Source organism: Scardinius erythrophthalmus, assembly GCF_964197995.2.
Source record: "Scardinius erythrophthalmus genome assembly, chromosome: 15".
Taxonomy (NCBI): Eukaryota; Metazoa; Chordata; class Actinopteri; order Cypriniformes; family Leuciscidae; genus Scardinius; species Scardinius erythrophthalmus.
Genome location: NC_138235.1, coordinates 41,188,787 through 41,213,423, shown reverse-complemented (window position 1 = coordinate 41,213,423; position 24,637 = coordinate 41,188,787). Strand labels below are relative to the sequence as shown.

General features: G+C 40.1%; 1 protein-coding gene across 3 annotated transcripts in view; it reads left to right on the top strand.

Moving 5' to 3' along the window:
• Positions 1-9,027, top strand: part of znhit6 (zinc finger HIT-type containing 6) — a 44,705-nt gene extending 35,678 nt beyond the window's left edge. Inside the window, exons 9-11 of one of the 3 annotated variants that reach the window (XR_014031723.1) lie at positions 5,439-5,563; positions 7,177-8,212; positions 8,373-9,027. Coding sequence is in view for 1 of the 3 variants with exons in the window: in XM_081387023.1 (XP_081243149.1) it covers positions 5,439-5,563; positions 7,177-7,736 (685 nt within the window). In the remaining 2 variants the exon portion in view is untranslated. Of the gene's footprint in view, positions 1-5,438; positions 5,564-7,176 lie in introns of all 3 variants that reach the window. The other 2 variants (XR_014031724.1, XM_081387023.1) reach the window with 2 other exon arrangements.
• Positions 9,028-24,637: the final 15,610 nt, after the last annotated feature.

Genomic DNA, 24,637 nt, shown 5'->3' with positions numbered 1-24,637 from the left:
TGCTACCCGACCCGAGCCCGACGGGTCCCGAAAAATGTGCGGGTTTCGGGTCGGGTTCGGGTTAATTTTTATTGAACAGCCTCGGGTTCGGGTCGGGTTCGGGTTTGTAACTAAGAAAAACTAAATAGGCTATATAGTTTGCGTGCCGTGTGCTTTGCCTGCTTGCTGTGTGTTGTGGTGACCGACGGCACGCGAGAGAGAGAAAGTTGCGTGCGCAGATGTGCAATATATACTGCACATCTGCGCACGCAACTTTCTCTCTCTCGCGTACCGGTCACCACAACACAGCAAACAGGCAAAGCACACGGCACGCAAACTATATAGCCTATTTAGTTTTTCTTAGTTACCACCCAAAACCTGTATATATTATACAGGCTACGCAGACCACAGACACACAGGCTCTCTCTCTCTGTGTTGCCTATGCACACATTGCACATCGAGAAGAAAGCGAAAACATTGCAAAGCGAAACCGCTCTGGATGAAATGTGAATTTCAAAACAAATTAAATGAACAACAGCAATAACTTAAATAAAAGTGCTTTAAAAAACATTTCGTTTGTATAGCCTATATAATATATACAAACGAAATGTTTGTTAAGCACTTTTATTTAAAATATTATTTTAAAATATTATCGAGAAGAAACCGTTCTGGGTGAAATGTGAATTTTAAAACAAATTAAATGAACAACAGCAATAACTTAAATAAAATGCTTAAAAAAAAACATTTCGTTTGTATATATATATATATACAAACGAAATTATTTTTTAAAGCACTTTTATTTTATTTACTGTGAGATATAGAGTGCACCTCGGGTTCGGGTCGGGTTCGGGCTTAACATTTAAATGTAATTGTCGGGTCGGGTCGGGTCGGGTTAGATGATCGCGGGTACGGGCCGGGTTCGGGCTTCAGTTTAAAGCCCGTGCAGACCTCTACCCAAAATATGTTGAAACAATCAGCAATTTTTAGAGTGTGTGGAGTGTTTATAGGGTTCCAGAAAGTGATAAATAATAAATTCAATAATTAATTAAATTAAATTAAATTAAATAAATACCAAATAAATCAAATTTGGTGTAAAAATATTTTAGCAGTCAAATCAAAAGCTGTTTTCTGCTGCTAAAGCAAATCCACTTTGATGAGATTGATACGGTAAAACCCACGCCATTGTTACTGTTCGTATCACTGAGATTCAGATATGATAATCAGCGTTTGCTTTCTGACCAATCACAACAGAGCAGCTCTCAGAGAGGCGGGGCTTAGAGAGACTGGAAAAAAAAAGAGTTGATGTGCGTCATAAATAAAGTGTTTTTGACCTTGGATGCGTGTAAACCTGTTGTGTTGATGTTCTCATCGCTTTAGGGCCTAATCTTAGCATGTGACGTGTTTTCGGCTTCCTGTCCTTGTAAATGCCACTTGAGTGATGTGTGTGTTTTATAGTGTCTTTGGTAAGAACTTAAACGCACCCAGAGAGAACGGAGGCTTTCGATTGGCTGAAACCCTCTCCTTGATTTATTCCTCCTTGTATGAAATCGACACAAAATGCTTTATGGGAATGACATCACTGCTCATAAATTCCCCTGGAGTTATGCAGTTTTATCGCTTCGGGACTCGTCAGAGATGATTTTGTTTTCCTGTCAGAGACGCATTTGAGCCTGAACTGATCCTGGATCAGTGGCTTCAGTGTTTTCTGTCAAGCCATTCATTTTTAATCATATTAATCACAAATTGATTGCACATAAATTTTGGCTTAGAAATTACCCAGTCAATTGTTTGATGCGAAAAGCATTGGGATAGACATTACAAAATTTAAATGTATTTAAAATGATTTTTTCCCTCTCTCTCTTTGCTGTTTCATCTCACAGGACCTGTGGTTGGATGATGTCCCTTATTTATTAAATTATTTAATAAAATATCTTAATATTTGTGTTTATAAATAAATATTCAATTATTAGAATATGTAATACATCATTTATTAAATAATAATTATATATATATATATATATATATATATATATACATACATACATACATACATACATACATACATAAAATTTAATGAATGAATACATTTGAATTCTCTTGATTCTCCAAACTCCTGACCGCTAGTGAAACTGCCCTAAACCTCCCTCACACACACACACACACACACACACACACACACACACACACACACACACACACATACAGTCTGTAATGTGTGTAATCTGTAATGGATTTTTCTGACAGCCCGCTAGTTTTTATAATTGAATGTTTGTGCACAAAAGAACACAAGATTAAAATAGATCAGATTATGGAGTTGCTCGGCTAAAATGACTGTTTTCCACTTAAAAGATGGGAACATACCTGTGGTTGAGAGTCTCTTGTGTGCTCCAACACACACACATATACACACTCACTCACTCACTCACTCACTCACTCACTCACTCACTCACTCACTCACTCACACACACGCACACACACTCACACACACACACAAACACACTCACACACACTTTCCTGCACAGACTTCAGGAGGTTATATCACCACAGTATCTGTTCATAAAGAGCATAAACCTGATGCAACTGAACTCTATGCTCAGTGAGGTTTGTGTTGTGTCGAGCTGAGTTTTGAGAGAGTTGAGAGAGTTGAGTTTTGAGAGAGTTGAGTTTTGAGAGAGTTGAGTTTTGAGAGAGTTGAGTTTTGAGAGAGTTGAGTTTTGAGAGAGTTGAGTTTTGAGAGAGTTGAGTTTTGAGAGTTGAGTTTTGAGAGTTGAGAGAGTTGAGTTTTGATAGTTGAGAGAGTTGAGTTTTGAGAGAGTTGAGTTTTGAGAGAGTTGAGTTTTGAGAGAGTTGAGTATTGAGAGAGTTGAGTTTTGAGAGAGTTGAGTTTTGAGAGAGTTGAGTTTTGAGAGAGTTGAGTGTTGAGAGAGTTGAGTATTGAGAGAGTTGAGTTTTGAGAGAGTTGAGTTTTGAGAGTTGAGAGAGTTGAGTTTTGAGAGTTGAGAGAGTTGAGTTTTGAGAGAGTTGAGTTTTGAGAGAGTTGAGAGTTGAGAGAGTTGAGAGTTGAGTTTTGAGAGAGTTGAGAGTTGAGAGAGTTGAGTATTGAGAGAGTTGAGTTTTGAGAGAGTTGAGTTTTGAGAGTTGAGAGAGTTGAGTTTTGAGAGAGTTGAGTTTTGAGAGAGTTGAGTTTTGAGAGTTGAGTTTTGAGAGAGTTGAGTTTTGAGAGAGTTGAGTTTTGAGAGAGTTGAGTTTTGAGAGTTGAGTTTTGAGAGAGTTGAGTGAGTTGAGTTTTGAGAGAGTTGAGTTTTGAGAGAGTTGAGTGAGTTGAGTTGAGTTTTGAGAGAGTTGAGTTGAGTTTTGAGAGAGTTGAGTTTTGAGAGAGTTGAGTTTTGAGAGAGTTGAGTTTTGAGAGAGTTGAGTTTTGAGAGTTTTGAGAGAGTTGAGTTTTGAGAGTTTTGAGAGAGTTGAGTTTTGAGAGTTGAGAGAGTTGAGTTTTGAGAGTTGAGAGAGTTGAGTTTTGAGAGAATTGAGAGAGTTGAGTTTTGAGAGAGTTGAGTGAGTTGAGTTTTGAGAGTTTTGAGAGTTGAGAGAGTTGAGTTTTGAGAGTTTTGAGAGAGTTGAGTTTTGAGAGTTGAGAGAGTTGAGTTTTGAGAGTTGAGAAAGTTGAGTTTTGAGAGAGTTGAGAGAGTTGAGTTTTGAGAGAGTTGAGTGAGTTGAGTTTTGAGAGTTGAGAGAGTTGAGTTTTGAGAGTTGAGAGCATTGAGTTTTGAGAGAGTTGAGTTTTGAGAGAGTTGAGTTTTGAGAGTTGAGAGAGTTGAGTTTTGAGAGTTGAGAGAGTTGAGTTTTGAGAGAGTTGAGTTTTGAGAGAGTTGAGTTTTGAGAGAGTTGAGTTTTGAGAGTTGAGAGAGTTGAGTTTTGAGAGAGTTGAGTTTTGAGAGAGTTGAGTTTTGAGAGAGTTGAGTTTTGAGAGTTGAGAGAGTTGAGTTTTGAGAGAGTTGAGTTTTGAGAGAGTTGAGTGAATTGAGTTTTGAGAGTTGAGTTTTGAGAGTTGAGAGAGTTGAGTTTTGAGAGAGTTGAGTTTTGAGAGAGTTGAGTTTTGAGAGAGTTGAGTTTTGAGATAGTTGAGTTTTGAGAGAGTTGAGTTTTGAGAGTTGAGAGAGTTGAGAGAGTTGAGTTTTGAGAGAGTTGAGTGAGTTGAGTTTTGAGAGTTGAGTTTTGAGAGAGTTGAGTTTTGAGAGTTGAGAGAGTTGAGTTTTGAGAGAGTTGAGTTGAGTTTTGAGAGAGTTGAGTTTTGAGAGAGTTGAGTTTTGAGAGAGTTGAGTTTTGAGAGAGTTGAGAGAGTTGAGTTTTGAGAGAGATGAGTTGAGAGAGTTGAGTTCCTCAGGGAAGGTTTGGCTCGGTCCGGCTTGTTTTCCTTCGCGGTGAGTTTTTGCCTCTTTGTTTTGGCCTGTGAAACAGAAGGAGTGTGTGAGGATCTGTGAAACAGAAGGAGTGTGTGAGGATCTGTTGCCTGCATGTTCATCAACAGCGTATGAAAGCGTCTGTGTTCTTCACGGATTCCGAATCCCTGATTTACGAGGCTCTCGACTCCTGACGGATTCGCTGATGTCACGAGAGAGAGAGTGAAAGGCCTCGGTTTGTGTTAAAGCTGTTCCTGATTCATGTTAAACGAGTTTCCAGCCGTGAGTTTTAGCCTCTGGTTGATGTTTATGGAGATTCCTGTCGTTCCTCCAAACATGATGTCATGGGAATGTTCTGGAAGAGGAGAAGGTCAACACCGAGATGCATTAATATTACAACTAATATAATTACATTCATGATTAATCAGTGTGGTAACGTCTCTTCTGCTCACCAAAGCTGCATTTATTTGATCAAAAATACAGTGAAAAGTATGAAATATTATTCTGATGTAAATCAGCTGTTTTCTATGTGAATATATAGTAAAGTGTAATTTATTCCTGTGATCAAAACTGAATTTTCAGCATCATGACTCCAGTCTTCAGTGTCACATGATCCTTCAGAACTCAAGTTTCAAGTTTAATTCATTTATAAAGCACATTTAAAAACAGCCACAGGATTGACCAAAGTGCTGTACAAAACATCTAAATACAAATCCTAAATATACACACTTAAGATAATACACACAAATATAATATAATATACACATTTTTAGAAAGGAAAAATCTAATATAATGATTTGATGCTCAAATTTTCTGTATTTAACATTAGATGTGTTAAAATAATCAAACATCTAATTAATAAATGATAAATTCATGATAAATTGTATTATTTATTATATTTTGCATGAGGAACATTTTTAGGTTCCTAAATAATTTTGAGAAATTTTTCAATTATCAGTGTTGAAAACATTCAAATACCATTCAAAAGGCTGATTGAAATCTCCAGATATTCTTGTCTGTGTTGTGAAATGTGACTTCATTTGTCGGTGTTGTTTTTGGCAGGTTTCTCGAGCTTGACCTGAAGAAAAGTCTGCAGGAAAACCTGATGCATAAGACTATCGTGGAATACCCAGAAGTCTTTGTGGTTCTGAAACAGCACAGTCAGGAGTTCCTCGCTCACACACCGGGTACGAAACACACAAAACACTAAACACACACATGCACATGGAGTATAGCATACATCACAAGCAGAAAACATGCTTTATTCATTTATTCAATATTAAATGCATTTATTAAATGCATTTATTACAACTTTTGCATACTTATAGAGCATTAATTACCCCTTATTTAATTTTTTTGTAAAGTTTAATACTTAATTCTAGCAATTACAAAAAAAAACAGTTTAATTAATAATGTTTAATTAATAATAATGATAAATTATATTATTAATTATAATGTTTCTTTATCAATTATAAACATTTTATATATATTTTTATAGAGCATTATTTACCCCTTATTTGGCTTTTTTAAAGATAATACTTAACATAATTTTAGCAATTACTAAAAATGTTCAGTATTGAATTAATATTAGATGTGTTAAAATAATCATATATTATTCATGTTAAATTATATTATGCATGAGGAACATTTTTAGGTTTCTAAATAATTTGTAGAAAATTTTCAATTTTTTTGCATATTTATACAGCACTATTTATATTTTATTTTCCTTTTTTAAAGATAATACTTTAAATAATTTTAGCACTTACTATACATTTTCACCATTTAAAGAATATTAGATGTGTTAAAATAATAATAATAATATTGATAAATTATATTAAAAAAATTATATTTTATTATTTAAAAAAATAATAATTTAGGTTTCTAAATTTTTCATTCATACTTTTATGCATATTTATACAGCATTATTTACCCCTTATTTTACTTTTCAAGTTTATTACTTAGTTTATTACATCTACACAGTTTCAGTATTTAATTAATATTAGATGTTAAATTAATCATATTATTATTATTAATTATCGTATGTATACAATAAACATTTTACATTTGTAAATAAAAACAATTCATGATGATTAAACATGTTCTCCCCGTATTCTTATTTTACTTTTAAAACTTTGTGTAGTTATTAATATTCTCAGTGATAAATGTCACTTCTATAATATTTTATTTAATTCTTTTAGTATATTACATCGGAGAGTGTTTAATCATGATAAAAAGCTCAGTTCCTGCATCTGTGAGATGAACCTCATTCATTCTCCTCCTGACTCTCACTGATTCCACTGAAACTCTCTTCAGGTGTTAACTGTGTGGCGTAACTCGTTCATCAGCAAGCCTCTGATAAAGATCAATGAAGCGCTGTTGACGTGGGATAGATCCTCAATAACCTCGGCTTGATTTGTTTATAGTGTTTGCGAGTTATCTCACCACAAAGATGTTTATGGAGAAACACACACACACAACACACTTCTATGCAGAACGTGTGTGCTGCTTGCCGTGGCGGAACTCGAGCGTTCCTGAAAAGGTTGAGGGAGAAAGAAAAATGTACTTGCCAATGGGGAGAAAAATAATCCTAATTCAAACAGAAACCACATTATTTTTCTGACCCCATTGGCAGATCATTTAGCTTTTTTTAAGCATCAACTCACTTCATTTTGATTAATTTCCCTAGAAAACAGGATTTAATATCTTATGTCAGAAACACTGCGTAATAAAAGCATGTTTTGTCGTGTGCTATTATGCAGCAAACAAACGTCCAACATGCACTTTCTTCCTCTGGTTTCAGAGCGTTCCGGAGCGAGTGTCTCCAGTTCTCCGGATAAAACGCGTTCAGGAGTGTCCAAGAGGCCGAAAGTTGTGCCAGAAGACGAAGAGCTGGAGGACGGAGAGCTTCGGAGTGACCAGGAGGAGGTAGACACTGAAGATGACGATGGGAATCTCGCTGAAACTGAGAGTAAAGTGCCAGTAACACATCATGATGATGATGATGATGATGATGACGGTGGCGAGGAAGAGCTTCACAACAGTGTTCTGGAGGCTAAAACCAACCAAAAGCAAGAAATGATGATGGTTTTTGGTGATGTTGATGGTCAGGACTGCACTGAGACGTTTCCCGTTTCACAAAACGTCCCTGGACTTCCTGATGAAAACACAAATGGTGATAGTGTTGCTCAGCAAGAGATCGAGGCTCAGCATGACTCCAGTCAAACATGCGTCGACGGAGGTCAGAGTTCATCATGCGATCGTTCTGATGCAAGCGAAACTGAAGGCCAGAAAAACACGCATGATGCAAGTAACATCATTTCCAGTGAAAGTCACATTAGTGCAGATGTTACACTAGTGTAGCACCGAAGTATGCAAGCTTGTTTCCGAGTGAAAAATAAAAAAGGTAATTGCGAATTTTTAATCTCACAATTCGGACTTTTTATCTCAGAGTTATGTGATATAAAGTTGCAATTGCAGGTTATGAAGTCAAAATTGTGTGATATAAAGTCGCAATTGCGTGTTATAAAGTCAGAATTATGAGATATAAACTATTCTGAGGTAAAAAAAAAAAAAAGTCCGTCTTGGACTTGGACTTTGGAATTGGACTTTATATCTCATAATTCTGAGAAAAGATGTCAGAATTGCAAGATATAAACTCGCAATTATGTGTTATAAAGTCGCAATTATCTTTTAAAATGTTTTATTCTGTGGTGGAAACAAGCTTCCATACCGAAGCCCTCAAGCACACTGCAAAAACTGCTTTTCTTACTCAGTCTTTTTGTCTTGTTTCCAGTCCAAATATCAAACATTTCTTAAATCAAGATCCATTTACTAAAGTAGTAAAATGACATAAGATATAAAGTCCTGTTTTCTGGGGAAATAAATAAAAATTAAGTGAGTTTTTACTTTAAAAAAGCAAAATGATCTGCCAATGGGGTCAGAAAAATAATCTTAATTCAAACAGAAACAACATTATTTTTCTGACCCCATTGGCAGATCATTTCGCTTTTTTAAAGCATCGACTCACTTAATTTAGATTAATTCCCCTGGAAAACAGGACATAATATCTTATGTAATTTCACTCATCTAGTAAATGCGTCTTGATTTAAGAAATGTTTGATATTTGGACTGGAAACAAGTCAAAAACACTGAGTAAGAAAAGCATTGTTTGCAGTGCTTGTTCTAGTGAGGGTCACAGAACGTTCCTGATAATCAGACTGTAGTTGATAAGACTCCAGAAACGACACCAGATTAAGACGACAGCGGTAACTGTTGCCGAGGCAACGGACTGTTTTGACAACTGATGTTTTTAAGTTATAAATCTGTATAACGCTGATAAGTGATATCAGGTCATTGTGTTCATAGAGACGGACAAAGCTCACGCTTTTGCAGAACTCGTGAAACGCTGTACGTTCTGTTATCAACCTCAGGAAATAATGTTGAAGTAGTTGTTCAAATTATTTGTTTTTGTCTTGATTTATGTTAATATCAATTTTATATATAACAAAACTTGTTAGCCTGCATTCTTATTTTGTGCCTTAGCATCCTCAGTTTCCTGCGATTAACAGGATTGTTGCGTTATGTATTTATGTAGAAGTATTTTTAAGCCACGTGCCTCTTTAATAAACTTCTGCATCTGTTTGTGAATGTTGCCCATTTTTAAGTCTGTTTTTGTTAATGATGCACATTTTGGGGTCGTTTACACAACGCCGTTTTTAACTAAAAAAAGAAAACTTTAATGCGTTTCACCGTTCATTTACACAACAACAGCGTTTTGGGGCCTGAAAATGAACATTTTTGAAAACTGCAAGTTTTATAGCGATACCGTTATCGTCTCGGTGTAAACCATTATTTTTTCAGCTGGAAACTTAACCTTCACTATTTTTCTTGTTCAGTTATTTCCTGCAAATGGAAGGTCAATTGCATTGTGGGATAGTTTTACTGCACATTTTGTCAAATGCAGAAGGTTATCCAGGATTTCCATGCACAATTTCATGTGATTTCATTATGAAATTTGAGGACACAGATTAACTTTTGTGATAAAATATTATTTGTAATTTGTTTCTATTGCATTACGTCATTGCATTTTTTCTACTGACTAATATATTTTATTATGGTATTTTATAAAAAAAAAATTCATTCGTTTTAATCTTGTTTTTGTTTTATTTGTTTATTATTTAAATCAAAATCTATTTCTTCTAATCATGTGTATATGTGTGTGTGTGTGTGTGTGTGTATATATATATATATATATATATATATATAAATATACACACAGTGCTATGCATAAGTTTAGACACCCATGCTAAAGTTGACTAAAAAGAGGAATAAAAAAATCATCTTTTGGAAATTGAACTTAATGCCTTAATTTAAAAAATTAGGAAAAATCCAACCTTTAAGGACACCAATTTTCTTTGTGAATGAATAATGTATCGACACCCCTATGTTAAATTCCCATAGAGGCAGGCAGATTTTATTTTTAAAGGCCAGTTACTTCAGGGATCCAGGATACTATGCATCCTGATAAAGTTCCCTTGGCCTTTGGAATTAAAATAGCCCCACATCATCACATAGCCTTCACCATACCTAGAGATTGGCATGGTTTTATTTCAGTTTGCCTAATAGCTGGTTTGATTTGCATTGAGAGATGATCTTATGGAAAGTACTCCATGCCAGTCTCTAGGTATGGTGAAGGCTATGTGACGATGTGGGGCTATTTTAATTCCAAAGGCCAAGGGAACTTTATCAGGATGCACAGTATCCTGGATCCATGAAGTAACTGGCCTTTAAAAATAAAAATCTGCCTGCTTTAACATAGGGGTGTCCAGACTTATGCACCCTGTATTTTAAGGAAGAACATTTATTTATTTACGATACATTATTCATTCACAAAGAAAATTGGTGTCCTTAAAGGTTGGATTTTTCCTCATTTTTTAATTAAGGCATTAAGTTCAATTTCCAAAAGATGATTTTTTTATTCCTCTTTTTAGTCAACTTTAGCATGGGTGTCTAAACTTATGCATAGCACTGTAAATATATATATATATAATATATATATAATATATATATAATATATATATATTATCTATGCAAGAAACATCACATGGATGCACTGGGACACATCTTCAGTGATGTATCCTAGGATCATTGGGTGTTTCGGGTCTCGCAACATCATACACCCTCGCCCAGGCGACCCAGCCGGGGTTGATCAAGCCCCGACTTGCGTCCCAGTAGCAAACCACGGATCAGCCCTCTTAATCCAAAGCCACCTTGTAGCTTTTTCTGCGGCTTCGCTTGCAGATTGAATGGCCCTCTTCTTGGCCGCCCCTGTCAGACCCAAACGACCAAGGACTTTGCAAAGTGAACGCCCTGCAAAGCCTCTACAGCCAACTTCTATAGGCTCATAGAAGGTTTTCCAGCCTCTCTCCCTGCACTCCTCCACCAGTTCCTGGTACTTAGCGCGTTTCCTCTCATTGGCTTCCTCAATACGTTCTTCCCATGGCACCGTAAGTTCCAGCATGATCAGATGTTTTGAAGCCTCAGAGGTAATTATCATGTCTGGGCGGAGACTTGTGGTTGCAATATGCTGAGGGAACCTCAGCTGTCTTCCAAGGTCAACCTGCAGCTGCCAGTCAGAGGCTTTGTGGAGGAGGCCTGTTGTTAATTGTGGACGCGCCAGGGGTTTCTCTCCAGCTTTGATGAAGAGGACTACCTTCTTTGGAGCATGATGGTGTTTGCTGGTGCTAATGGCTGAGGCTACACTCTCAGCAATTGCCTTAAGCACCTGGTCGTGGCGCCAGCGATAGCGACCATCTGCCAGAGCCTTTGGGCAGCTGCTGAGGAGATGTTCTAGGGAGCCTCTTCCAGAGCAAAGAAGGCAGAAAGGTGTTTCACTCTTCCCCCAGACATGGAGGTTCGCTGGGCTTGGCAGGGCATCGTAGACAGCTTGTACCAGGAAACAGACCCGATGGAAATCTGCCTGCAAGATGTTTGCCCAGGTAATCCTGCGCTGCAGTGTACTCTCCCACCTTGTCCATGCTCCCTGCTGCCGGAGTCCCACAGCCCTGGTCACGCGCTCTTCCTCTACGCATGCTCGGACCTCTTCCTGGAGTAGATGGTGTCTTTCCTTGCCACGGGCCTGGCTGACCAAAGTCTTCGGGATGTAGCCCAAGCCCACTCTGCCTGTTGCCACGGTGCCCACCAATGCCTTTTGTCTTAGGCGTGACTCTGCCACCTCCACTGCTTTCCCAGCCTTCCACTTCCTTCCTGTCCTCACCTCAATGCCGGCTGATGACACTTTGCAGTCTCTGGAATCCCTGTACTGTAGGACTTCTCTGGTGCGTACCACCATAAATTCTTCAGTGAGGCCACTGAAGGGCAGTTGCAGGATGTTACTTGTCCCATACAGTGCAGCGCTGGTAAGACTGCATGGAAGCCCTAGCCATTTCCGAAGGAAGCCACTGATCTTCCTTTCTAGGGACTCAACTGTTGTCATCGGGACTGCATAGACCAGCAGGGGCCACAGAACTCGGGGCAGGACGGAATGCTGGTAGATCCAGGCTTTAAATCTACCAGGCAGACCGGACTTATCAACCTTGGTGAGCCAAGCTCCAAGTTCTTTGTTGAACTTCTGGATGGCGGCAGAGTCTTTCAGGCTGGAGTCAAAAAGCTTCCCCAAACTCTTGACGGGTTGCTCTGTGATGGTTGGGATGACAGCTCCTGAGATGGAAAAACGGAACTTGTCAATCACTTTCCCCCTCTTCAGCACCATGGACCTTGACTTTGAGGGCTTAAAACTCATCCTTGCCCAGGTGATGAGTCTCTCAAGTCCTTGTAGGATCCACCTGCTCCCTGGGACTGATGTTGTTGTAATGGTCAGGTCATCCATATAGGCTCTTATAGGGGGCTGTCGTATACCTGACTTGGTAAGGGGTCCCCTACATTCCACCTCGGCTGACTTCACCAACATGTTCATGGCAAGAGCGAAAAGAATAACAGAGATGGTGCAGCCTGTTATTATTCCTTTTCCAATGCGATGCCAGTCTGATGTTTCTGACCCAGAAGTGACCCGCATCCTGAAATTATTGTAGTAATCCAGGATCAGATCCTTGATCTTACTGGGAACATGATGGAGGTGTAGAGCGAGCTCGACCAGTTTGTGCGGTATGGACCCATAGGCGTTGGCCAGGTCCAACCACAAGACAGCTAGGTCGCCTCTGTTCTCATGGGCCTCTCTGATGAGCTGTGTAACTACACCAGTGTGTTCCATGCAGCCAGGAGCTCCAGGAATCCCCCCCTTCTGCACTGAGGGATCAATGTAGTTGTTCTTGAGGAGGAACTCTGTCAGTCTTCGTGATACGATGCTGAAAAACACCTTCCCTTCAACACTCAGTAATGAGATGGTTCGAAACTGGTTGATGTTTTTTGAGTTCTCCTCTTTGGGGATCCACACTCCCTCAGCCCACCTCCACTGGTCAGCAACTCTTCCTCTTCGCCAAATCACCTTCAAGATCTTCCACAGGTGCCGTAGGAGCTCTGGGCAGCGCTTATAGACCAAATAAGGTACTCCACTGGGGCCTGGAGTAGATGCTGAGCGAGCTGCCTTGATGATCTCCTCAACATCCTTCAAACTTGGCTCCCTCAGGTTGAACTCTGTTGTTGGGGGGCCGGGGCTGATGAGAGCTTTGTTGAGCTCCAGCTCTTGCTCTCTAAGTGGATCGCTCACTGTATCCTGGAGGAAGCGATTCACTTCCTCTGTAGAGCACTCAAGCCGGCCGCTGCGCTTGTCCCCGAGCAGTTGTTTTGTGAAGCCAAAGGGATTGGCGATGAAGGCCGCTCGCTTCCTGGCTCTCTCTCTTCCCCGTCTCCGGTGCCACTCTGCTCTGCAGAGGATCATCAGCTTCTTCCGCAGGATGTTTTGCAGCTCTGCTAATGGTCGCTTCTCCTCAGCAGTAGCTTTCTTGTACTGTTTCTTGAGAGTACGAAGTTCCTGACGCAGGTGATGTATCTTGGTGGCCCTGCGGTTCATGGTGTAGGAGGGGGGCTTGGTTTTTCCCTTCTCTACCTGCCCAAATCTTTCTGAGGCGTAACTGAAGATGATGATAGTCATCGTATGGAGTCGGCTGTCAGCATCTCCTTTGGCTGTGGCTTGGATGATATTGGACACATCCTCGTCGAACTGCAGCCACTCACTCCGTTTGCTGGCTGGGGGCCATTTAATCCGCTGCTGCGGAACTACTCTGCTGGGATTGTTAGGCCACGATGATTCTTGCATAGCTTTCCGCAAATGCATGTCACGTTCGTCGTCTGTCCGTTTGCATGGGTTGTTAACCTTTGGTCCGTCCGATTGGAGATCTCATCCTCCCCCCCTCTCGGGATCTCCTGGGGATATCTCTCTGTAGGGCTTTCCGTAGCTTGTTTGGGTTCTTTCTCGCGAAAGACACAGGCTGGGGTGCTAACCCATACTATCCCAGGTGCCGTCTTTCGGTGCCGTCAACTGTCTCTCCAGTCGTCGACCAAACTATTCTTGGTTATCAAATTTGTTTTAATACTTTTTTTATTGTAATCGAATTTGTTAAATCTTCTTTTTTTCTTCTTCTTCTTCTTCTTCTTCTTCTTCTTCTTCTTCTTCTTCTTCTTTCTTTTAATTTTTTATTAGAATAAGAGTAATTTTTCTCAAAACATTTCCACGGACCCTAGTTTCAAAACTTCTGTTCTGAATATACATAATCGTTTTTTTTTTTGTTTTTTTTTTACATTGCATCAATACGTCTAAATAATAGATATCATCATACTTCCCCAGTTGGTTGATTAGTTTAAGAATTGCAAACAATTTTTTGTTTTCTGAGATGTTATGTTTAAATATGCAACCGAGGCATTATTTATTTAAATATGCACTAATATACATATTTCCAGAACATTAATCTGAACATTGGATAAAGCTTTATACATAATTCTAGTTTTATTTTGTTGACATATTACAGTTAAAGGTTTTTACAGATGGGATTTTGGATTTCTCTTTTTCTCGCTGCGTAAATCAGAAAATACTGTCAAAACTGTCAAAACTATTTATTTTCACAATTTCTAGGAATAAATTGTTGTATAAAACCAGGCGAATGATATATGAACAAACCCCTCAGTAAAAACCTTCAGAATATAGACAGGAATAAATCTGTAAATTTTGGTGTTTGTAACTGCAGCTGAAGTGGAGGACAAACTCTTTAAAGATATGTAGTGTAATCGAAATCTACAGATGTAAATAGAAAAGTTCAAAGTGTATTTTGCATTCTTTCCACTAGTTTAACAACTCTATGAACTCGAAATAGGCCAAAATCTCACAGTTAAATGATGCATGAAAAACAGTTTTAGTGTCTCGCCTTGAGAAAATCACACTATCGGACGGAGAACTTTAGTATCAGTGTGCATCTCTAGTTTTGGTTTTATTTCAGAATAACAGGACTTGATTTTCTCCAAGAGGAATTGATCATACGATGTGGCTGAAATATAATGTCAGCTAAAAAAGGAAAGTCATTTCATTATGATTTTTATATTTATTATGAATAACGTGCACTCATAAATCCTTTAAAATAAGACCAGAACATGAGTTGACTTCCGGTTGACATAATGTGTTTATTAGTGTATTTGAGGGCATGAGCCGGTGATGTTTTCCATCTGTGGACTCCAGACCGATGTGTGTTTGCACCGGATGTGTGTTTTCAGAGCGATGAGAGTGTGTTCTGCCCATCACGGGTGAGATTAAGCTGTTTTACGCTGAAACGATCACCACAGACTGTGATGGGTACATACCGCTGTCGAGTGGTTTTCCTGAACGAGTGTTATCGAGAACAGAGGAAACCACAGTGACACGGGCGATGAACCACACCATCAGTCTCAGACAGGCCAACTCTTGTTTTCTAGTACATCAGGTCCTGAAAGCATTAATTCGGACCAGAGATATTCTGTCGTCTCAGTGTAAACTCGTATCTCTCTGACCGTTCGTTTGCCAGAGGAATTATACAATCCTGCAAAGAATCCCAAACAAACATGAACAGATTGTTTGAAGGTCTTGTGGAAACATGAGAAGTTTATGTGGTTTTTGTTTAAATATTTCAACTTGTAATTCAGTTTCTCAGATATGTGGTTTGGGCTTCACTTCGTGTGTAATTGCTAGAGATGCACTGAAAAATTTTGGCTGATACCAATAATTCGTTATTATCCACACCGTTTTCAAGATTAACTTTTCAAGAAAAGCTGTAGTTAATCGGCAAGGGAAGATCTACACCAGACCAGAGCTTAATTTTGTGCAGAAAGCCAACGCTTTTTAAAGCATTTCAACTAGAGACGCACCGATGTGAAAATTTTGGCTGATAACCGATAATTCGTTATATTTAAAAACCGATAACCGATATATTGGCCGATAAATCGAAATCCAAATTTGTATATACTTTCTGAGAGCCTGATTACAAAAACAAAAGTTTCATCATTAAAAGCTTCATCCCAAACACACAATTATATTATGTTCCCATTATAATTTTATGAAGCCGATATCACGGCACATTACTGTATTTTCCTTATTTGAAGTGATTCCAATCATATTTCAAGCAATTTAAAGCCATCATGTTGATCAGTGCGCATCTGAAGTGTCCCACCTGAAGGAAATAATACATTATTTATCAGCTTTAATATATCGGACAAATTTTCTTATTGGCCCGATAACGATAACATTAAAAATGAGCATATATCGTCCAATACCGATACGGTGGCCGATATAACGTGCATCCCTAGTAATTGCATTTGCTGACTCCCATTGCTTTCGAAAATCAGATGCATGCTGGGAATGTCTTTAGACAAGTTTGTTTGTCTTATTAGTGGTCTTTGTTCAACCGTAAGTATTACTGTACTTGATTTTGTACTTGTGTAGCTGTTATTCTAACATCCAATAATGATCTAGTATCATTTACCTGGCCAGATGTTTCGATTACATTTCTTTCATAAGTTGCTCTAGTAGTCATTGTTTTTGTTGGTGTTCATCGTTCTTGGACTCGTCTGTTTTTTAAGCGCGTGTTCTTGCCCAATATGAGTATGATCTGTGCAGCTGCTCTTCATATAAAGCACATATCGTCTGTTTGTTTTGACTTATAATAGCACACGACAAAAAATGCGTTTCTTACTTAGCATTTTTGTCTTGTTTCCAGTCCAAATATCAAATATTTCTTAAATCGAGATGCATTTACTAGATGAGTAAAATTACATAAGATCTTGTTTTCTGGGGAAATAAATAAAATGAAGTGAGTTTTTGCTTAAAACAAGCAAAATGATCTGCCAATGGGGTCAGAAAAATAATGTGGTTTCTGTTTGAATTAAGATCATTTTACTCATCTAGTAAATGCATCTTGATTTAGGAATTTTTAGATATTTGGACTGGAAACAAGACAAAAATACTGAGTAAGAAAAGTATTTTTTTGCAGTGTATGATCATCAATCCAAACCTAACACATTACAGTTTATTTTGACCGAGTTACGCAACCATCCACTGTTTTGCCGTTTACTTGTTTCTACATGATTTGAACTCTGAATATCCTTCATGGATGATGTTGTTGCAAACTACACTAGCATTCAAAATGTTGGGGTCGGTAATATTTTATAATTTTTTTTAAAGTCTTATACTTATTTTTGTGATCAAAAATACAGTAAAAACAGTGAAATATTATTCCAGTGTAAATCAGCTGTTCTCTATGTGAATATATAGTAAAGTGTAATTTATTCCTGTGATCAAAGCTGAATGTTCAGCATCATTACTCCAGTCTTCAGTGTCACATGATCCTTCAGAAATCACTCTAATATGATGATTTGATGCTCAAGAAACACTTATGAAACCATTTTTGATGAACAGAGTTTTCAAAGAACAGCATTTCACGAGTTCACACTTACAAATAAGTCAGATAGAATAAATGCGTATTTGGCGTGCTGTCCGAGGAGAGGGCTCCGGGCTCGGTATTCGGCCCGAACCCAGAGTACTCCCCCCGTATTCCTGGCTGTGAAAGAACAAGCCAAGAGTGAGGAGTCGGGGTGGTGGAGGGATGCTGAAAACTGTCAAGGAAGTTAGGTGAGTTGACAGAGTGAATATATATATGCTTCCTCTCATGCTGATAGGGTAGACATGGTAATTGTTTGATGAGTTGATTGATTGATTGCTTGCTTGATTATTTGAACGTGCTCCTCCCGAACTTTGTTAATAAAACATCATTTATTTGAACAAGAATCTTCTCTAACATTATAATGTCTTTAAAGAAACCCTGCTGTTCCCAAACCCTTGAACAGCAGTGAGTGTATATCCTCATTTTATCACTATACTAAACCATTTTGGTGCATCACATGAAGCCAGAGCTGGTCACTTCAGTCGGCTCGTGTGTGCATCAAGCTTGGCAGGCCTGTTGTTGTTACGAGCATTTCTCAGTAATCTCACGTCACTGTGGAGTTAAATCCATGTGTTTCTGTTCATGTTTCTACACAAGAAAACACCCGGGGAGCATCTCAACCTGGCTCTCGAACCCTTCTCCACACACAGCAGCACTAGCGCTTCATTTCCCCGTCAAAGAGCGCTTTGTTTCAGCAGATACACACACGTTTTTGCCTCCCGCACTGCTTTTACTTAACATTTTTGTCTTGTTTCCAGTCCAAACATCAAATATTTCTTAAATCAAGATGCATTTACTAAAGTAGTAAAATGACATAAGATATTAAGTCTGGTTTTCTGGGGAAATAAATAAAAATGAAGTGAGTTTTTGCTTAAAACAAGCAAAATGATCTGCCAATGGGGTCAGAAAAATAATCTTAATTCAAACAGAAACAACATTATTTTTCTGACCCCATTGGCAGATCATTTAGCTTTTTTTTTTAAGTAAAAACTAATCTAATGTCTTTTCACTCATCTAGTAAATGCATCTTGATTTAAGAATTTTTGCATATTTGGACTGGAAACAAGACAAAAAAGAGTAAGAAAAGCATTTTTTGCAGTGCTTAACCTGGCACTCGAACCCTTTTCCACAGACAGCAACACTAAAGCTTCATTTCCCCATCAAAGAGCGCTTTGTTTGAGCAGATAAACAGACGTTTCTGCCTCTCCGCTGACGCCTTCTCTGGAGCGCTGGCTGATTTTCGTTAAGTTCATCATTAGCGCTTATGTAACGCTGTCTGCGGCATGTCGTCATTGCTTACATCCAGCGCCTGTGTGAGATGAGGTGTGTGTCAGGGCTAGTTAAGCGCTCTAATAGTGACTATTCCCCAAACTCTCTCTCTTTGGCAGTGTGTCTCACACACCCGTTTAGTGTCACTCGAGCTGTTCATCATCGTACACAAACTCTCTCCAGCATGTTCTCAAGACACGTGGATATGATATTTCCAAATGTGTGAGATGTTCTGTTACTTTTAGTGTTCATTTTTGACCCAAAAAAATGAACATTTTGTTATTGTTTACTCATCAAGGTTTTTTATGGGAATCGATGGCTCCACGAAGAACCTTTAACATCCATGGAACTTTTCCATTGCACAAAATGTTCTTTGTAGTGGAAAATGGTTCTTATGATTGAAACAGAGCCCGTCTACGGAGAGCCTGCTCACTCGCTATTAAGTCCTATTGTACCGAATGTTGGTTGTAGTTCCACCAGAGCTCCACTGGGGGCGATCGCCCATGAGTGCAGAATGAATGGGAGTCTATGGCGCTAGACGGATAAATTTGTCTCTTTCACCCGATTGCCGTTGAGAAATCTCAGATTTGATTGTAGGTTTTGCAAGTTCAACATGGGTTATAGGTCGAAAGTTGAATGAACGAGTACTTATGTCCTTTCGATTTCTTACAGGTTGAGTTGTTGTTGACCATAACACGCTAGCATTCTGCTAATGAACGCTGATTGGTCAGTGAAGGACTGATTACGACCTTGATCGGACCTTGAAGATACCACTTGATGGCATTTTGTGTGTGTGTGTGTGTGTGTGTGTGTGTGTGTGTGTGTGTGTGTGTGTGTGTGTGTGTTTTCGGCGTGGTCTTTTAAAACAACAAAACAAAAACTCGTCTAGCATGTGTATTTCCCTGTGTCAGCTGTGTTGTGTGTTTCCCTGTGTCAGCTGTGTTGTGTGTTTCCCTGTGTCGGCTGTGTTGTGTGTTTCCCTGTGTCAGCTGTGTTGTGTGTTTACCTGTGTCAGCTGTGTTGTGTGTTTACCTGTGTCAGCTGTGTTGTGTGTTTGCCTGTGTCAGCTGTGTTGTGTGTTTCCCTGTGTCAGCTGTGTTGTGTGTTTCCCTGTGTCAGCTGGGTTGTGTGTTTGCCTGTGTCAGCTGTGTTGTGTGTTTACATGTGTCAGCTGTGTTGTGTGTTTACCTGTGTCAGCTGTGTTGTGTGTTTACCTGTGTCAGCTGTGTGTGTGTGTGTGTGTGTGTGTTTACCTGTGTCGGCTGTGTGTGTTTACCTGTGTCAGCTGTGTTGTGTGTTTACCTGTGTCAGCTGTGTGTGTTTACCTGTGTCGGCTGTGTTGTGTGTTTGCCTGTGTCAGCTGTGTTGTGTGTTTGCCTGTGTCAGCTGTGTTGTGTTTCCCTGTGTCAGCTGTGTTGTGTTTACCTGTGTCAGCTGTGTTGTGTGTTTGCCTGTGTCAGCTGTGTTGTGTGTTTGCCTGTGTCAGCTGTGTTGTGTGTTTCCCTGTGTCAGCTGTGTTGTGTGTTTACCTGTGTCAGCTGTGTTGTGTGTTTACCTGTGTCAGCTGTGTTAGGTGTTTGCCTGTGTCAGCTGTGTTGTGTGTTTGCCTGTGTCAGCTGTGTTGTGTGTTTGCCTGTGTCAGCTGTGTTGTGTTTCCCTGTGTCAGCTGTGTTGTGTGTTTACCTGTGTCAGCTGTGTTGTGTGTTTGCCTGTGTCAGCTGTGTTGTGTGTTTGCCTGTGTCAGCTGTGTTGTGTGTTTACCTGTGTCAGCTGTGTTGTGTGTTTACCTGTGTCAGCTGTGTTGTGTGTTTGCCTGTGTCAGCTGTGTTAGGTGTTTGCCTGTGTCAGCTGTGTTGTGTGTTTGCCTGTGTCAGCTGTGTTGTGTGTTTGCCTGTGTCAGCTGTGTTGTGTGTGTTTACCTGTGTCAGCTGTGTTGTGTGTTTACCTGTGTCAGCTGTGTTGTGTGTTTACCTGTGTCGGCTGTGTTGTGTGTTTGCCTGTGTCAGCTGTGTTGTGTGTTTGCCTGTGTCAGCTGTGTTGTGTGTTTGCCTGTATCGGCTGTGTGTGTTTACCTGTGTCAGCTGTGTTGTGTGTTTACCTGTGTCAGCTGTGTTGTGTGTTTCCCTGTGTCAGCTGTGTTGTGTGTTTGCCTGTGTCAGCTGTGTTGTGTGTTTGCCTGTGTCAGCTGTGTTGTGTGTTTGCCTGTGTCAGCTGTGTTGTGTGTTTGCCTGTATCGGCTGTGTGTGTTTACCTGTGTCAGCTGTGTTGTGTGTTTACCTGTGTCAGCTGTGTTGTGTGTTTCCCTGTGTCAGCTGTGTTGTGTGTTTGCCTGTGTCAGCTGTGTTGTGTGTTTGCCTGTGTCAGCTGTGTTGTGTGTTTGCCTGTGTCAGCTGTGTTGTGTGTTTGCCTGTGTCAGCTGTGTTGTCAGCTGTGTTGTGTGTTTCCCTGTGTCAGCTGTGTTGTGTGTTTCCCTGTGTCAGCTGTGTTGTGTGTTTCCCTGTGTCAGCTGTGTTGTGTGTTTCCCTGTGTCAGCTGTGTTGTGTGTTTGCCTGTGTCAGCTGTGTTGTGTGTTTGCCTGTGTCAGCTGTGTTGTGTGTTTGCCTGTGTCAGCTGTGTCGTGTGTTTACCTGTGTCAGCTGTGTCGTGTGTTTACCTGTGTCAGCTGTGTCGTGTGTTTGCCTGTGTCAGCTGTGTCGTGTGTTTGCCTGTGTCAGCTGTGTTGTGTGTTTCCCTGTGTCAGCTGTGTCGTGTGTTTACCTGTGTCAGCTGTGTCGTGTGTTTGCCTGTGTCAGCTGTGTCGTGTGTTTGCCTGTGTCAGCTGTGTTGTGTGTTTGCCTGTGTCAGCTGTGTTGTGTGTTTGCCTGTGTCAGCTGTGTTGTGTGTTTGCCTGTGTCAGCTGTGTTGTGTGTTTGCCTGTGTCAGCTGTGTTGTGTGTTTGCCTGTGTCAGCTGTGTTGTGTGTTTGCCTGTGTCAGCTGTGTTGTGTGTTTGCCTGTGTCAGCTGTGTTGTGTGTTTGCCTGTGTCAGCTGTGTTGTGTTTGCCTGTGTCAGCTGTGTTGTGTGTTTGCCTGTGTCAGCTGTGTCGTGTGTTTACCTGTGTAAACTGGATAAAAATAAAGGTTCTTTATTGGCATCGATGGTTCCACTAAGAACCTTTAAAAGGTTCCTTATATTGGAAAATGGTTCTAAAGATTGAAATATTCTTTGCACTAATTGGTTCTTTTAGGAACTTTTCACCAAAAGGTTCTTTGTGAAACTCAAACTAGTGGTTCTATGGCTTTGCTGCAAAAACCCAGTTTTGGAACCTTTATTTTCAAGCGTTTGTTGATCAAACCTTAACCCTTGTGTTATGTTGCGGGTCAATTTGACCCGTTTAGATTTTATAGTTGCTGGAAATACTGGTTAACTTATGGTTTTTTTTCTTGATATTTTGTGACTTTTTCTCATTTATCATCATGAACATGCATGCAAAGTTTCAACATGCTGGTGTTTTTTGACATATACAAACAAAAATACTATTATGTTTGTGATGTTCGCAGGTCAATTTGACCATCATAGGCAGCTATTCAAAAGCAACTGTACAGACACAAAATAAAAACATTTATTTTATGTATGTCAGGGCATCAATTCCAGTTCTAAAGTGTTAGTGTATCTAAAAGTGCTCTAACCCAAACCAAACACACTTGAAAAAGCTAAATCATGGTGTTCATAATTAATTGCAAATTACAAATGAAAATCTTTGACAGACACAAAATAAGCTCTCATTTATATATTCAAGATATCTGAAATATCTTGAGACTTCGACATAGATAGCAGGAAAAATAAGCTCAGATTAATTGATTAATTGTTCAGTTATGATGTTCTAAGCAAAAAAAAAAAAGTAAAAAAAATGTATATTCAAATATATATAAATATAATGTATATTCAAGTTTTGTCAAAACAAAACAGTTTTAAAACATGGTTAAAAAACATTTTCATTAAATCATATCTTCAGATATATATATATATTTGGAATATTTGACAAATGTTGATAATAAAGGTTTACAGTTTGTACCTGAATCTTTGTTGTTTTTCATAGTGTGATTTTTGAGGAATTGTATTGAATCCAATTAGGGTCAATTTGACCCGAACCATACGGGGAGTACACAGAATTCCAACATAACACATATTATTTTGAAAACCGTGCAATGAAAGTCAATGAGCTCCAAAGTTGTTGGGCTCTCAAAATCTCTAGCATACTGAAATGCATAGAACCACATGATTAGTAAATAATGACAGAATTTTCATTTTTGGCTGGACTGTCCCTTTAAAACCTTCGGCAGCTCTGTATTTGGCCACTAGGGGTCATCAGTGAAATGACGGACAGGTAAAACCCCAACGAGAGACACATTTGAAGAGGACAGGAGAGATTATGCATGTTAACCTTCTCTTCTTAATGGACCATAAAACCTGTATTTGTCATAAAGTGCGTGCAAGTTTATCGAAGCTGTTTCATAAATGAAAGATTGCATAACAAACTAGAATGTACATTTCCTGAAGAAAATGTGAAATGGTGCTTGCAGTGGCAAAACTCGCCACTCAGTGGCTAGAGTGTGTTACATGATTGCATATGAGCCAACAAACATGTCTGTACGATGTTCTGGTGCTGAGATATGGCTTATTCATGTTGTTCAGGTGGTTTATAGGGTGTTGCTAGGGTGTTCTGGGTGGTTGCTAGGCAGCTGTTAGGGAGTTCTGTGTGTTTGCTATGGTGTTGCTAGGCGGTTGCTAGGATATACTGAGTGGTTGCTAGGTGGTTGCTACGGTATTTTGGATGATTGCTAGTGCATTGTTAGGCAGTTGCTAGGGTGTTCTGGGTGGTTGCTAGGCGGTTGCTAGGGTATTCTGGGTGGTTGCTAGGGCGTTGCTAGGCAGTTGCTAGGGTGTTCTGGGTGGTTGCTAGGCGGTTGCTAGGGCGTTGCTAGGCAGTTGCTAGGGTATTCTTGGTGGTTGCTAGGCGGTTGCTAGGGTATTCTGGGTGGTTGCTAGGGCGTTGCTAGGCAGTTGCTAGGGTATTCTGGGTGGTTGCTAGGGTGTTGCTAAGCAGTTGCTAGGGTGTTCTGGGTGGTTGCTATGGTGTTGCTAGGCGGTTGCTAGGGTATTCTGGGTGGTTACTAGGGCGTTGCTAGGCAGTTGCTAGGGTGTTCTGGGTGGTTGCTATGGTGTTGCTAGGCGGTTGCTAGGGTATTCTGAGTGGTTGCTAGGCAGTTGCTAGGGTGTTCTGGGTGGTTGCTAGGGTGTTGCTATGCCGTTGCTAGGGTGTTCTGGGTGGTTGCTAGGGTGTTGCTAGGCAGTTTCTAGGTTGTTCTGGGTGGTTGCTATGGTGTTGCTAGGGTATTCTGGGTGGTTGCTAGGGTGTTGCTATGCCGTTGCTAGGGTGTTCTGGGTGGTTGCTAGGGTGTTGCTAGGCAGTTGCTAGGGTGTTCTGGGTGGTTCCTATGGTGTTGCTAGGTGGTTGGTAGGGTATTTTGGGTGGTTGCTAGGCGGTTGCTAGGCAGTTGCTAGGGTGTTCTGGGTGGTTGCTAGGCGGTTGCTAGGGTATTTTGGGTGGTTTCTAGGGCGTTGCTAGGCAGTTGCTAGGGTGTTCTGGGTGGTTGCTAGGGTATTGTGGGTGGTTGCTAGGGCGTTGCTAGGCAGTTGCTAGGGTATTCTGGGTGGTTGCTAGGCGGTTGCTAGGGTATTCTGGGTGGTTGCTAGGGCGTTGCTAGGCAGTTGCTAGGGTGTTCTGGGTGGTTGCTATGGTGTTGCTAGGCGGTTGCTAGGGTATTCTGGGTGGTTGCTATGGTGTTGCTAGGCGGTTGCTAGGGTATTCTGAGTGGTTGCTAGGCAGTTGCTAGGGTGTTCTGGGTGTTTGCTAGGGTGTTGCTAGGCAGTTGCTAGGGTGTTCAGGGTGGTTGCTAAGCAGTTGCTAGGTGTTCTGGGTGGTTGCTATGGTGTTGCTAGGCGGTTGCTAGGGTATTCTGAGTGGTTGCTAGGCAGTTGCTAGGCAGTTGCTAGGGTGTTCTGGGTGGTTGCTAGGGTGTTGCTAGGCAGTTGC